The 17,033-nt window shown below is 34.9% G+C and overlaps 1 protein-coding gene across 1 annotated transcript in view; it reads left to right on the top strand.

The window, feature by feature from the left end:
• The first annotated feature begins 11,006 nt into the window (after positions 1-11,006).
• Positions 11,007-17,033, top strand: part of cct2 (chaperonin containing TCP1, subunit 2 (beta)) — a 12,508-nt gene continuing 6,481 nt past the window's right edge. Inside the window, exons 1-7 of the mRNA XM_059325970.1 lie at positions 11,007-11,109; positions 12,332-12,406; positions 12,527-12,592; positions 14,049-14,160; positions 15,051-15,127; positions 15,749-15,861; positions 16,989-17,033. The exon at positions 16,989-17,033 is cut by the window's right edge and continues 158 nt beyond it. Coding sequence (XP_059181953.1) covers positions 11,107-11,109; positions 12,332-12,406; positions 12,527-12,592; positions 14,049-14,160; positions 15,051-15,127; positions 15,749-15,861; positions 16,989-17,033 — 491 coding nt within the window. The 5' untranslated portion in view covers positions 11,007-11,106. The remainder of the gene's footprint in view (positions 11,110-12,331; positions 12,407-12,526; positions 12,593-14,048; positions 14,161-15,050; positions 15,128-15,748; positions 15,862-16,988) is intronic.

The raw sequence follows: 17,033 nt of genomic DNA, 5'->3' as shown, positions 1-17,033 counted from the left end.
ATTGCAAAAAAAAGACCACCACAAATGTCCTTTAGAGTTCCTCTTTTTACTTTATTCTCATGTTTTTCCTGCTTAGTGAGAAAGTTATTATTAAACTTGTGAGTCAGAACCACAAATTTGTTAGGTGAGGATCGTCTGCATAGAAAAAAATGTTTCTATTATGCAAATTATCTTTACTTTTCTGGCTTAAATGTTTTTCTTTAACTGCAAAGCTTTGGTCGTGACAAGGAGTGACAGATAGGGGGCGATATATACAATGTCTAGACTTTAACTGTTAGGAAAGTTACCAGAATTAAGACGATTTCTGTTCTGGTTTTTAGCTGTTATAACCGTTGTGTTCTGATCTAATAGATGGATCAGGATGACACATTTGTGGAAGAAATTTGGGGATTATTTTCAAAATCCCAAGAAAAATGTTCTGTTTACTGAAAAATTGCAAACATTTAGAGGATAAAGCCTGAACGTTTAGTCTGAAATAAACGATGAAGAAAATGTGTTCTTTGAAATTCAGGAATTGCTGAGTTAAAGCAGTAATTATAAGATGTTTAATATTAATAATATTTAAAGAATATTAGTAGTTTTAGTTTTTTCTGAGTGTGAAACTGTTGAAATGAATTTTTCCTGTGAACTGAACGTGACTGAATCCTGACCGCTCTGCTTTATGTGCAATTAAAACCAATAAACACTGAGATAGGTTTTAAAAACTTCGTTTCTTTTGACTTGACTTCTTTTTTTAACATTCTGACATTTCTACGGTGTGGGGACCAGAGGACATAGCATCGCTTATGGGGACTTTTATTGACTAAATCCCTCCTCCAGCCTCTCACCCTGACCTTAATGTAGTTAGTTATATTTCTAACCTGAACTCGGAACCCCAAAACAAATATTCAGAACTCGTGAGGACTCTTTGGTCCCCAGAATGCAGGTGAGTCCCCACAGTCGCCTGCTGTTAAAAGTCACAGGTCCCCACAAAGTTTAAGATTTATTTAATTTTGCTTAATTGTAAAAAATATAACATACATTAAAAAAACATTAATTTTGGGTGAAAATTACATGATGCATGTATTATTGTCTTTATCTTTGAAATGGGTCCATTTGACCTGCATCATAACAGGACAAAGTTTAAAAATAAAAAAAAAATGTTAAAATTATTTTTTTATAAAAATAAAAAATGTAAAATAAAATTTTTAAAAATAATCAATGTCATATGAAACCATTCTATTTTATATGTAGGTCTTTCCCATGTATTTGAAAAAAATGTAAACATGTTTTTTTTAATGAAAAACGAGTGAATTATCCTCACCACTGCACTAAGTATTGATTGAAATTGTTAGTAATTGAGTTATTAATTAAATATAAATTAAATTAAATATAAACAATGTTTATTGGGATTTTTGAGTTTCTGACTCTTTTGGATAATTAAACATGCCGTGGGTCAAATTCACCTACGAACATTATTGCTGTTGAGAAACAATTAATTCTTACAAAATGCATCTCCCACATTTTGTAATAATTATGTAAAAATCTAGGTATACTAATAACATTTTGCATTTAAGCTGTTATCACATAATGAAGTGAACATTTGTACATTTTGAGTCATTATATAATGCTGTTTTGTTACTTTTAGGACTTTATGCAAAAAACGTAGTGATTGATTTTTGTTTTATCATTATCTTACATTTTTAACGGGCAATCAAAATAAATATTGCGAGTTAGTCAAAGGCTAATTTTCATCCGTAGTCCCTGGTCAGACATGAAAGCAACCTAAAAACAGACAAAGAGAAACAAATAGGCAGCAACAACAACAACAACAACAACAACAAACTACATTACATTCACATTACAAAAACACATTTACAGAGCAATTTATAGTAGTACTGTGTATTTGACAGGGTTGGTTTTCTTAACATGTGAACTCCCTCAGCTGTGACACACACACACACACACACACACACACACTGATGACTAATTCAGGTGGAGGAGGTGCAGCAACAGAAACACCAAACTAATTAGGTGTCTGAGACAAACGTCTCAGTGGAAGGTAAAGTTGCAGGACGATGGACGTCCAGCTCACTGTGAGTATCATCAGAGGATTGTTTTTATTTATTTATTCACTCTGTATAAATTGTTTGACTTTATGTTTAATGGTTCATTCATTACGTTGATGTATTTGATACCAAAAAAGCAAAGTTAAAATAGTTAACGTTAAATAATTTCTGAATACAAGAATCCTTAAATCAGATATTAGAAAATTATTTTTATGCAACTTGTATTCAGTTAGAAAACTGATTGTCAGTTTCCATCATTATTTCAAATAGGTAACTGCACCATAATTTGGCATTATACATTGTATATGTGCCACGATAGTAAAGTTATATAATTGAGTTTACAGCCCAAAAAAAACTTTAATTTTAATTAATTTAGTGGACTGGAACTGCCAAAATAATAAATAAATAAATCACTCTGATAAACTGATAAGTTAACTCGATGACACACTTTAAATGGCAGCCCAGTTATTTGTACAATGAAGGAGAAACCCACAAGTTAATATGTAAAGAATATCTACAGAGAAAATAATACAGAAATAAACAAGATATTCTAAATACTAAAGGTATATAAATGTTAAATAAATGCAAATATAAATATATAAAGGCAAAAATGTAATAATAAATTGAATTAATAAGAGCAAATTAAAACAAATATATTTTATACCACATTTTGTCAATTAATTGATGCTTACATTGGTTTTTAATGTTATTCTTGGTACAATTAAAGTTATAAAATTGGAGCGTTTCTGATGCTGAAGCGTTTGTTCAGCAGGACAATCTTCACAGATGAACAACACTTTTATGATTAATTGATTGATTGATATGGTTGTTGCAGCATACAGGACACCAGGAAGAGTTGGGAAATAGTTTCAATCTCAGACTCAGCAGATTAAATACACAATGAACAGGTAGAACGCAACAATAGAATCTCTCAATCAAGTCTCAGAGTTGCAGAGAAGCTGATGTGGTAGGTTGAATAACTCAAAATCAGCGACAGGAGGCTGGTGAGTTCACAGGGAGTCAGGCGAGACGGGTAGATCAAAGGTAGGCAGGGTCGGCAACAGGAAATCAGTCCGAGAATAAACACTTAAATCTGGCATCGAATAGCAAAGAACAATCTGGCAGGAATGAGAGGCAGGAATCTATAGGCGTGTTTTGTGTTGGAAAATCTTAAGAGACAGCAAAAGTTTCTAGAAAGACAGCCCTGTGAGGGATTTATTGACAAGTATCACAAAATGAATGAATGAATGAATGAATGAATGATTTATTTCAAAAAAGCAACAACAATACAGTAATAATAATGCATCAACAGGAGTCAGCCCTAGTGACTCCTGCACTGATAAGGCCGCCAAGCACTCTATAAAAATGCCACAACATATTTGAAAAGGGGTGGGAAGAAGTAAAAACTTGTTCTTTCCCACCCCACTTATAAACTTACTTAAACTAATACTTAATACTTAACTTAGCTAATACTTAAACAATATTAACAGGTCAGAAATCAAAATCGAAACTCAAACTCAAAACTACCCGTTTCCTTCAGACTAATTTCTCATTTTCATGATATCAATTCTATGTATGTAACACTTGCATATCTGTACACCATACCAGTACACATAGATGCACACAAACATACCAATACATTTCCTGTATACCCAAACACTTATACATAATCCTACACATACCCATGTTTCCTACTCACTGACACACTGAAAATGTCAGCCACTCCAACTGCCAGCACCACAGCAACTGTGGAGTCAGGCACGGCAAGTTTATTTGTATAGCACAATTCAACACAAGGTAATTCAAAGTGCTTTACATACACATTAAAAACAGCAAGACACAATTGAAAACAGTAAAAACAGTCAATTAAAAAAGGGAAATAGAAATAAAAATATAAATAGGATAAAATAAGATACAGCAGGATAAAAAAAGAGATAAAATAATAAAAAGCACAAGTCAAACATTGCGTAGTTATAAAGTAAGGGCAGTAGAGTAGAGCAGATAAGTGTTAAAGTTAAGATACGCTGCAGTAAACTGAAAAAAAAGTGTTTTCAGTCCTGATTTAAAGGAGCTGACCTCACATCTACAGGTAGTTTGTTCCACAGGTGAGGAGCAGAAAAACAAGCCAGTTCCAGATGATCTAAGGGGTCTGGATGCTTCGTAGAGAGGGAGCAGATCAAGCAGGTCATTTGGTCCGAGACCATTCAGAGCTTTGAGTCAGCCATCGCAGAAGGCCGAGCCACCACAGCACCAATAGCTTACTGCTGACCACACTGTTAACTAGTCATGTTAACAAGTAATGAGACGTCAAAGCCCTCCTTCATTACTGTAACTGACAGACAGACAAAACAGATACAATACTCAAGATACACACAAACAGGTCCTTGGTTTGAACAGCAAGTCCCAAGAAATCCTTTTACTGGTGCTATTATACCTAATAATGTGTGTCAGGTCTTTTGCTTTCCTGTTATTGTTCCAAATGGTGCAGTGGGATTTCCTAAACCAGAGCTGCTCTGATCTCAATCCAGCAGGAGTTTCCTGTAAAGAGACTGTTGGTCAGATTTCTGTGTTTATCAAAACATGTTTGATGCATATTTAAACGGCTATATGTCAGATATTTAAATACATCTTCAAATGAATACACAACAGTTTCCAATGAGTACTTTCTGAGTACTTTTTGGAAAAGCGGCTGAGTGTTTTGGCTCCGCCCACTAGTTAGTTCCTCTCGGCCTCTGTTTCCATACAGGTGCTTCTGTAGCGGCTAATCAACAGAGTTAATGTGACAACAGACCAACGCGGCGAGCAGTGTGTATTTTATGTAGTTCAACAAAACGTGAACATCTCTTCAGGTGGTATTAAGCTCAGACCTGCTGTAACAAAATGTTCCTGTCTCCTCCTGAGGCCAATAACAACATTTAATGTGATGGGACGTTTTATGGATCTCTCAGTTAAATTGTTAATCCAAACTAAACAAAAAGCAGGTGTAACGTTCCTCAGCTGATACAGGTCACTAATCTCTACTCAGCTGTGTGTGTGTGTGTGTGTGTGTGTGTGTGTGTGTGTGTGTGTGTGTGTTGCGGTGTCGTCTGTCAGCTCGGACACTGACGGACAGACGTCTCCGGGGGAAACGGTCTCCTGCGAGCTTCCGTCCGTCCTCTGAGAAGATGTAATTAACTGATACTGTATCCTCCGTGTGTGTGTGTGTGTGTGTGTGTGTGTGTGTTCAGGGCAGGCTGGGGGCTCGTCACCTCTCTCAGATTCAGGAGGAGTCGGACAGCAGAGAGCACAGGTAACAGAGCAGCTCAGCTCTTTTAATTATACATTCAGGACGTCTCTGTGGTTATTATGGTACTTTTTACTTCACTACGTTTGTCTGACAGCTTCAGTTACTTCACAGATTCAGATTAATATTGAAAAATGTAATTAACTAATAAATTATGATGTGTTATTATAGATTAAACTACCTTGCATTATAATTAAAACACACAGGTGACATAAAAATGACCCAAGTATTTACATTTTAAACTGTCCTAAGCACAATATAAAGTTGTTATGAAAGGTGGATGGGTCGAACAAACCCAAGACTTTCACCAAGGAGACGGAAAAAAAAAACCAACTTAACATGACCAAAAAGGACACAAAATTACCAAAGACACAAAATTACCAAAAAAGATACAAAATTACCAAGAAAAAAGGACATAAAATGACAAAAAAAGACATAAAATTACCAAAAAAGACACAAAATTACCAAAAGGACAAAAAATTACCAAAAAAAAACTACAAAAAGACACAAAATAAAAAAAAATACACATTGACAAACAAACAAACAAAATTATCGGAAAAAATAAAAAAAGACATAAAATTACAAAAAAAGACAAGAAATTAACAAGAAATTAACAAGAAAGACCAAAAGTTATCAAAAAAGACACAAAATTATCAAAAAGATGCAAAATCAGGGACAGAAGGCTGGTGAGTCCACCGGGGGTCAGGTGAGATGGGTAGATCAGAGGCAGGCAGGGTCGGCAACAGGAAATCAGACAAGAGAATACAAAAGACACAAAATTACCCAAAAAAGACCTTAAATGAGAGGAAGAGAACTGCGTTTGTTGGTACAAAGACAAACAACAATTTGTCACAAACAACAAAACACATTGGAGGCAAAAATCGGAGCCAATATTCACCAACTCAGTGTGTAGGTTGTCCAAGATGTTTATTATATTAATGTTTATTATATATATGATATTAAAGTTTTATTTAACATTCATGAAGAAAAACATATACATTCAGTAAATACAAAGAAAAACCTGGATGGAAACATTCTGCAGAGGAACTGGAAACTCAGTCTGGACCGACAATCTGATAACTGAGTGTGTGTGTGTGTGTGTGTGTGTGTGTGTGTGTGTGTTTGTGTGTGTGTGTGTGTGTGTGTGTGTCCACCAGAGCACGACCTTGGCAGAGGGATACGTTACCGTGATCAGACTCCACTGTAAACAAATCTGAATGGAAACTGGTTTACATGAAAGTGTGTGTGTGTCTCTCTCTGTGTGTGTGTGTGTGTGTGTGGGTGTGTGTGTGTGTGTGTGTGTGTGCTCAACAAGATGGACAACATGATGAAGTGAAATATGAAACCATCACTTTCTCTCTCTGTCAGTACCTGTTTCCTGCCTCCCATCGTCCAGCAGCAGACAGGTAAACCAGGTAAACCAGGTGCAGCAGGTAAACCAGGTGCAGCAGGTAAACCAGGTGCAGCAGGTAAACCAGGTCCAGATGTGGCAGCGAGACAGGAAGTGAGGCGTCTGTGTGATTCGGCGTCCCCGGTTCTGTCTGAGCAGCAGAAGAAGCTGGAGGACAACAGGAGTCTGCTGGAGGAGGTAAAATATATTTTATAATAAACATAATTTGAGACATTGTGGTTGTATTTATAGTTGAAAAGTGTGTTTTCGTCCCCTGATATGATTGTATTCAGTTTATATAATGTAATCTGGATGCACAGACTGTGTAAAAGACGTGAAAGTGAAGCTAATGCTAACAGTGTCTTTATCCTGCATTCTTTCTAACGGCCAGCAGGGGGCGACTCCTCTGTGTCTGATTGTATGAAAGTCAATAGAAATATGAATCTACTTCTAGATTGATTTCTGACCTCAGTAAACATTCTCATAATGAGTTTATGGTCTCAATAGTTAGTTTCAACTTGGTTGATTGGCTGGTTGGTTGGTTGGTTGGGTGGTTGGTTGGTTGTTGGTTGGTTGTTGGTTGGTTGGTTGTTTGGTTGTTTGGTTGAGTGGTTGGTTGGTTGGTTGGTTGAGTGGTTGGTTGGTTGGTTGGATGGTTGGTTGTTGGTTGGTTGGTTGATTGGTTGGTTGGTTGGTTGTTGGTTGTTGGTCGGTTGGTTGGTTGAGTGGTTGGTTGGTTGGTTGGTTGGTTGGTTGGTTGGTTGGGTGGTTGGTTGGTTGGTTGATTGGTTGGTTGGTTGGTTGGTTGGTTGGTTGGTTGGTTGGTTGGTTGGTTGGTTGGTTTCTCGTTTACTAACTTTTTATCGACACGCTCCGTTAAACATGTCTGTCCAGTTGGGTCGTATCGAGGCGGAGCTCCGGGAGTCGGTGCGTCTGGATGTCGAGCGGCAGCAGGAAGCTGAATTCCTCCGTCAGCAGGAGAACAAAGTGCTGAGGACCAACCTGTGCTACCTGAGCCTCGGCCAGCGCGTCGCCAAGTACAAACACACCTGACTCCTAGTTCATCTCTTTATTTAAGACTTTACGCTCCAGGTGACTGCAGGTGTGTCCTGTCTCCTCAGACCCTGGGTCAGCAGCTACTTCAGGAGGTTCCCCATGCACATCTACTGCCTTCCTGTCCAGGCGGCCAATCGCAGGGGCCGGAGGCGGGGCCTGGCCAAGAGGAGATGACGGGGGCGGGGCTTTGAAATGTAATTGTTTATTTTTGTTTTGTTTTTTACCTGAAAAATAAACTTAATTTCCTCCCCTGTCCATTATTTTACCTCATGTCCTTCCTAAAAGTAGAAATAAACCCTTTGCCGCATGTCCTCCCCTCTGTCACCCCCTTTCTATCTGTCTCTCGCTTTCAATAAAGCATGTAAAATGCCTAAAAAAATAATCTGAAAAAAAAGAAAAAAGAAATAAAATAGAACTCAAATAAGAAACGTTCATGTGACGGATTCGACGTTATTTTTGTGTCTTTAGGTGAGAGAACTAAAAAAGCCAATTTCTATCAATATGATGAAAAGAATAATATCTGGTTAGTCATTATAAAAAGAAACATTCTTTAAGTAATGTCTGTCTTTCTCAAAATCAAGTAAGTTTGACGTTATTTTTGAGATGCTAAATCTTTATTTCAAGACAAGTTTCAAGATTAGTGAGTCTTATTTTGAAAAGGTTTCTCATCTTGAGATACGCAGCCACTATGATGATAAACTGGCTAATAACTTTACCAAAGTTTCTCATTATTGTCAGATGATTAAGTTATTATTTTGAAATACTAAGTCATTACTTTGTGATACAATTACTTTTAAGGGATAAGTAAGTTATTGTTTTTCATAATTGTGACAGACTAAATCATTATTTTGATAATTCAAGTTAAGTGATATTATCTCAAGACAAGTATATCATAATTTTCAAAACATTTATCTTTATTTTAAGATTCTAGTCATTATATCGAGATACTAAATCCTTGCTAGAGAAAGTTTCTTATAATCTGGCGATACTAATTCATATTTTTAAGATACATAAGTCATCTTGAAAATGTGTCTGATCATTTTGAGATAAATAAGTCAATATTATGACAATTTTTTATATCATTTTCAGATATTCATTATTTTGAGATAAGCACTTTATATATATATATATATATATATATATATATATATATATATATATATATATATTTATTTATTTTTTAAGTGTAATTTCTTAAAAGAATTCTCTTAATTTTCTTAAAAGAACTAAGTCATTATATTGAGATACTTACTGTTAATTGTAAAGTTTGTCAATTTGATCACAACTTTACATCAGTTTGTTTTGGTTTGCCTGGAATAATGGAAGCTAACTAGTTAGTTAATTAGTTAGTTAGTTAGTTGGTTAGTTAGTTAGTTAGTTAGTTAGTTAGTTAGTTAGTTAGTTAGTTAGTTAGTTAGTTAGTTAGTTAGTTAGTTAGTTGGTTGGTTGGTTGGTTGGTTGGTTGGTTGGTTGGTTGGTTAGTTAGTTAGTTAGTTAGTTAGTTAGTTAGTTAGTTAGTTAGTTAGTTAGTTAGTTAGTTAGTTAGTTAGTTAGTTAGTTAGTTGGTTGGTTGGTTGGTTGGTTGGTTTGTAATTATAATGATTTGCAGGATACGTTTTCATCACAAGACTAAGATATCGTCTTGTTTTGTTATTTTCTTTTTTACTGTCAGAAATGTTCACCACAGAAAACTGTTTATCAGAGTGTTTGTTTCTGTCGTTAATGTAACTGGAGCCTCTAAAAGATCATCTGGCTTCAAAATCACCTGAACACCAACATGATGGTTAGAATCCATTTTATGAATCAATGGTGGATGAAGAGCTTCCTGTCCACTCAGAGAGGAGCGACAGCGCCTCCTGCAGGAGCTACATGGTCAACTACATGGTTCATTTAAAGCTTTCAGTTAACAAAGGATCATTCACAAACGAATTATTATGTTTTTGTGGGTCATGGTACACAATCTTTGGATTGTCTTATGTGGATAACAACTATTATTGTTCAATAAAAACAACAGTGTTTATTGCAACAGGAGCAGCAGTGGTGGGAGAAGTATTCAGATCCTCAAAGCATTTTCAACATGTGATTTTACTATAAAGAAAATACAAACAAATCAACTAAATTGTTTGTAAAATTATAATAAAATAAATTATTATGTATGTATATATTTCTTACTTTTTATCCATCAGAAAAAAATCTATAAAATCTATAAAAATATAATATAATATAAAAAAATTTAATGTATCTCAAATTAAAAAAACAAAACACAACAAGAATAGTTGACAGATGATAACATTTCATTAATGTTTTGTGATTATTTTTAATATGTAATTTCAAATATATATTATTCTTACTATTATTTGCTATGATTGTTGTATTATTTACAACAATGTTTAGGCTCCAGAACACATAAAACAAACATAATTTGATTTTAAAAGAAAATAAATAAATAATAGACATTATATGTTTATTTAGGCCCAAAAAAGGTAATACTCTAACACAGGGATTCCCAAAGTGTGGTGCGTGGACCCCTGGGGGTGCGTGAGCTGCTGCTAGGGGGTGCGCGAGATGAAAAATGTAATGGCGGTCTGATAATGACACAATTACATTTTTTACCCCCACACAATAAAGATGTGTTATTAATTAATTAATAAATACAGATTATTCAATTTTGCGTCATTTATTGTTCATTTTTGCATCTATTTTGGTCATTTTTGCATCTATTTTTTGGTTGTTTGGTCAATTTGTGTCTATTTTGATCATTTTGCATCATCTTTGGTCATTTTTGCATCTATTTTTGGTTGTTTTGTGTCTTTTTCTGTCATTTTTACATGTATTTTTGGTCAATTTCAAAATGCACTTCATCTTATAATGAAGCGTTGAAGAAGTTATCTTCTTCCATTTCCTCTGAAAAGTGGAAACTTGCACATAACTTTGTTGCATTATATTGAAACTGTGTTTCAGATTAATTCAAATAAGAGAGCGCATTGTTGTGGTGGTGATTATTTTATTATATGTGTGTTCTGGACATTTGAGCATGATTAAACATGCCGCCTTTAATATGGCGATAAAAAATCTTATTGCATTTAGTTTTTTTGAAGATGTGGGGGATTGGGGGTGCATCAACCTGGTGGGGACATAGAAGGGGGGTGCGCAGCTAAAAAAGTTTGGGAACCGCTGCTTTAACAGATGGTGGCGGTGTGTTTTCCGCATAGAACTTTTTTTCCGTGGTCCTCCCTGAACGCATCCTTACGTTTCTACGTCATGACGTAATTCCCCTGCCCAGCCCTTCTTCTGTGTGCGTGCAGGCTCCGTCCCAGAACACAGACATCATGGTGAGTTTATTCTCTTATTTACTGATTTATGAACAGTTTAGTTAAACGTCTGTTAACGTTTACAAGCAGTTAAACTCACACAGAGTCTGTTCAGACACTTTATAAACCGCTTGTGTTGTTTTTTAATGACCGTTTAGCGGTTCCGTTAGCTGATGATGCTAACTGCTAACCGGCGAGCAAAGCACATGGAGGCTGTGGAAGCTAACGGCTAAGCTAACGGCTTAGTGTAGCTGTTATTATTTATAGAATATATTAGAGGAGGTGTACTGTCTGCTGCAGCTTATATAAAGTCATCTGTTGTGTTTTAGGTGCAGTTGTTTGATGCTGCGTGTTCTTGTTCCTCACGGATTAGCCACCGTTAGCATGCTAAGTTAGCCTGTTAGCATGCTAAGTTAGCCTGTCATTCTTTGTGACTGTCAAGAAATCAGACAGAAGAATAAATAAATAGTAGAAAAAAATAAGTAAATAAACAGTTTGGGAGTAAAACAAAAATGGCTCCTGCTTCTAATCCCCCTCAACTACAGGTTCAGCTGCCAGTAGTGTTAGAAATATAGTTAATTTATTATTTTTTGTTAATAATTTGGCTGGAAGCTTCTAGCGGATTCTAGCAGGGCTCGGCTGGTGCGTTCAAGGCGGCTCGGAAAAAAAAACAGAGTTGGGACTTAGAGACTTAGACATTATTGTCAGTTATACAGGTGCATCTCAATACATTAGAAATAGGGCTGCAACTCATGATTCTTTTCATTATGGATGAATCTGTCGATTATTTAAACGATTAATCGATTAGTTGTTTGGTCAATAAAATGTATAAAAATATCAATGAGTGTTTCCAAACCACAAGATGACGTCAAAAGACACAAAATGACACAAAATAACTAAAAAAGACACAAAATAACTAAAAAAAGACCCAACAAAAGACAAAATGACCAAAAAAAAGACCCAAAATTACTAAAAATATCAATCAGTGTTTCCCAAACCACAAGATGACGTCCTCAAATCTCTTGTTTAGTCCAAAAAAACAGAGATATTCAGTTTATTGCCATAAAGGAACAAAGAAACCAGAAATATTCACATTGAAGAAGCTGAAATCAGAGAATTTGGACTCATTTTCTTTAAAAAAAAACTGCTCAAACCAATTATTGGATTATCAAGATAGTTGAATCCTGTGGGAAGCACTGTGTATCTTGTTATTGATGTGTTTATTGATTGTTTGTGTGTTCAGGCGTCCTTATCGATGGCACCGGTCAACATCTTCAAACACGGAGCTGATGAGGAGAAAGCTGAGACGGCTCGACTGGTGGGTTGGTTTCTGCCTCTGCTTCAGTTATTTAACCAGATGGATCTGAAGAAAAACACCTGGAACTTTATTATTAAAGTCTTTATTATTAAACTGTTTATTGTTTGTCTTTGTGTTCAGTCGTCGTTCATCGGAGCCATCGCCATCGGAGACCTGGTGAAGAGCACTCTGGGCCCCAAAGGCATGGTGAGGCCCCTTACACTCAGTATATCTCTTTAGATACGGACCTGATTCTGTTAGGGAAATCACCACATTAGCTGAAAAAATAAACAAAACTTTGTTTTTCTTCCATAAATCAGAATCTGTTTTGGGTTGTTGTTGTTTACGCTTCCACATATGAAAAATGTGTCTGAGGTGTTTTGTGAATAAAAATAAACACGGAAAGAGAAAATAAAAATAAAATTGAATGCGTCTGTATCAGTTTGTCAGTGTAAGTATTCATATGTATTAAAAAAGACATGAATAGAAACAATATTTTACAATAAAAAGTCTGAATATAAAAATAAAAGTCTGCTTTCAAAGAAAATATTTAAAAAATGTTTTGACATTTTAAATTATTATTTTATTTTGTATATACGGTATATATTCTTTTTTCTTCATGAATGTAAATAAAACAAATTTAATATCATGTATTAATTATATTTATATGTATATATAGAAATTAATAAACATTTTAGACAACCTCTAAATGAATATTTGCTCAGATTTTGGTCTTTTAAGGCTGTTTTTTTTGTAATATTGCATCTTTCTTTTAGTCATTTTGTCTTTCTTTGGTCATTTTCTGTCTGTTTTTGGTCATTTTAAATTATAATGGAATCACTTATGATGTTGGAATTTATTTGAATCATTAATTTAATATTGTTTTTGCATCAATATGAATGTGTTATCTATATCTACATCATGTATATATTTGCAACATATTTCTACGGATTCATACGTTAAGTTTTGTTTTCTTTTTTTTTTTAAAACTTGTGGAAACTCGACAATGTTTTTCAAAAATGAAATGTAATTCTGGATGTGTTTCCTACACATTCAGCACATTAGTTTGTGTTAATATGCACAATAAAATGTGAAATATCAGAAGTCAAACCTTATTAACCCTATAAAGCCAAGTGTATCATATTTGATACACAAGTTTTTGAGACCTCTACATCATCAGTGTGATATTATTTTCCTGAAAAACCTGATGTATACATGTGTTGAAGAAAAAAAAAAAGAGCACCAAATTGCACAAAAATACAAGATATAGTAAAATGTATATGCAGGTTCCACTGGTGGATCAGTCATTGCTGCGTGAAAACTTCATATCAGCAGATATATGATGTTGTGTTATATGGAAAAAAATATTTTGCATGTTTGAGGAAAATGTTAAAAGAAAGTAAAGCCTTAAAAGGTTAAAAATGTTGGGTTTTATATGTTTTTGTTAGTTCAAGAAAAACAAACTGAGCAACAAATTGCACAAAAAGAACTGATGTATCAAATATGATTCAAATTAGAATCATATATCCCTGTTGTTTTTAGATTTTTTTTTAAATTATCTGTCAGCAGGTTCAATAAACACTCCAGTTTAAAAAAAAGAATAATTTTCTGTCAGTTATTTAGTGGTTGAGTCTTTCTAGTGTTAACTTGTGTTGTGTATCAGGATAAGATCCTGCTGGGCGGAGGGAAAGGAGGCTCGGTCACCGTCACCAACGACGGAGCAACCATCCTCAAAGCCATCGGGGTCGATAATCCTGCTGCTAAAGTCCTGGTTGGTGAGTCAACATTATCATTATTATTATCATTATTATTATTAATCTCTGCAGGCTGCACCTCTGCTCTATTCTTCATATTTCTCTACAGAACTGTGCAACCTTTTCATTTACAAAAAGGGACATATTTCATATTTTAATGTCAATCTTTCCTGAATATATTTATTCTTCTTGCATGTTGCACAACTTTATTTTTTCATTTTTAATGGCAATAAACCAGATTCTGATAAAGCTAGGAAACGGAAATAATAATATTTTAAAAGCTGGAAGCTGACAAATAAAATAAATAAATGAACAACATGACAAAATAAATCAAATAATTAATTTGCCATTTAATGTACTACTACTACTACTACTACTACTACTAATAATAATAATAATATTTATTTTTATTATAATTATAGTGTAGACATAAAGTCTTATAAAATGTGAGATGAATTGATATTTGCTATTTAATTTCCCCTTTTTTAAATGTATTGAAATTATTTTAAAAAGAATGTATTTATCTTCATTCATCTGTTTAATCTTAGTTCCTCTTTTTTATTTATTTAATTTTATAAAAATGTTTTTATTTCTTAGATTTTTATTCTGTTTTTTTAATTTTTAAAAAATGTATTTAACTTTGTATCTATATAAGTTCAATTCCCTTTTTTCTCCACTTTTAAAATATATTTATTTATGATTTATTGATCCTTTTCCTCTGGTGTTATGCAGTTTTACTGAACAGAAAACAAACATTGAAACTGAATTTTGATGCTGTAAAAACATATTTCCCCTCGTCAGTTTCTCCTGCTGGAGTCAGAGGAAATGAGACTAAATATGAAGATGAGAATCATTGCTGAGAGACTAATAATAATAATGATTATTAATATTATTAATGTGTTTGTGTGTAGACATGTCTAAGGTTCAGGACGAGGAGGTTGGAGACGGGACGACCTCCGTCACCGTGCTCGCTGCTGAGCTGCTCCGGGTAAAACTCCTTACTCTCTTTATTTATTGATTGATTTATTGATTTATTTTAATTATCTTTTTATTAGGAAATTTCACAGCAATTGACAAGAACAAATGGGGGTTTGTATCAGTAGCTACTTGTTCCAAATGTTCATTATCCCTTTTAATAATGTGAATATGTAAAGAAAAAGAACAAAAACATACAATTTAACTATTTACATCCAGAGAGTATGGAGGCAAAACGTACATACACAACATGAATAAATAGATATACATGTCTGTAGCAGTTGTTGTTTTCATGTCACTGGTCTTAAAGGTTTTGATGAACTGTTCACATCTTTCCCAGTGTTTCATAAATATGTCTAACTTTAGGTTGAGAGGAAAAGTTCCCTCCTCCATGGTTTACATATCTATTATCACATCTGTCCAGTTAATAATTGTAGCTCCAGTCTGCAGCCTCCATCTTTTTTTAGGGCCTTTTTATTTCCAGCTAAATGCCAGTAAAGCTCCCATTAAATATGTGTCAGTAACACTCAGTTCTGGGGGAAATCACTCTTTATTTAAAACAGTTTTATTACTGTAAACCTTCTGATTCTCCTCACTTTAACTTGAACCTGTTGTGTGTTGTGTGTTGTAACAGGAAGCAGAGCTGCTGATCGCTAAGAAGATCCATCCTCAGACCATCATCTCTGGCTGGAGGAAAGCTACACAGGTAGCTAGAGACGCTCTGAGGGAGGCAGCAGAGGACCACAGGTCAGACACACACACACACACACACACACACACACACACACACAGAGACACACACTCTTTAACTCATAAAGTCATTAAACCTCTGGAGTCCAGGAGATTTTGGTTCAAATTCATCAACTTCCTGCATTAATGTCTGTCTGTTCAGCATCTTCCAGTCTGTCCTTACATCACATCATGGCTCCTTTTTCTACACAAACTAGCTATCAGTCAGATTTTACATTTTATTTCAATTATCAAAGTATAAAGCTGCCAGGAACCCAAAATACAAACAAAAGACACAGCTTTCTATGGAAATGTACCTTCTTTTTTTATTTTTTTTTATTTTTTTAACCATTTATACTCAGCCTGGGTTTACCCATGATGCCTTGCACGCTCAATTTCATTTCAAACTGCAACACAGTCTGGTGTCCATGGCCGTTTCTGAGCCCTGTTTTAGATCCAATCACAGAGCGGGGAGGGACGGTGAGACGATGACGTACTACTGGACAGATGGAAGCTTGTAGTTTTGTAGTTTTGTAGTTTTCTTACGGATCCAACATGGCTGCTGCAGACGCGAAACTCTCTTTAGCTGTAGACGGCGTTTTAAATAGTTTAGAGCCAAAGTTGATTTTAAAAGAAGAACGTTTGACTTTAAACTCCTGTTTCACCACCAAAAAGGATGTTTTAGCCTTAATGCTTCCGACAGGATTTGGTCAAAGTCTAATCTACCAACTAGCCCCGCTAGCGCTCGCTGCTGTAACCACGGTGATCTGGCTACGAGCCCAGAGACCCCCAGCAGCTCCTCTACTGACCATAACATCAGTGGAGGGTTTTGTCTTTTCTGCCGTGTTTATATTATTTCTGTTTTATTATGAAACTATCAGTCATCGATGAAGCACTTTGAGCAGAATGAACCGGTACAAAATGAGCTATATAAATACATTTGATTGATTCATTGACTGGAAACAGAAGGTGATCAATAATATATATATATATATATATATATATACATATAATCAGGAAGAGTCAAAATATCATCTTTAGAAATAGGTTCTATCTTATTTAACCACATTCTCAGTTTATTTTCAGGAAGCTAGATTAATAACTCGTCTGTTAGTTTATTTCCTGTCTCTGGTTGGTCTCCGTAGCAACGACGCGGCCCGTTTCCAGGACGACCTGCTGAACATCGCCCG

This window comes from Centropristis striata, chromosome 22 (assembly GCF_030273125.1).
Source record: "Centropristis striata isolate RG_2023a ecotype Rhode Island chromosome 22, C.striata_1.0, whole genome shotgun sequence".
NCBI lineage: Eukaryota > Metazoa > Chordata > Actinopteri > Perciformes > Serranidae > Centropristis > Centropristis striata.
This window is presented reverse-complemented; position numbering and strand designations above follow the sequence as displayed.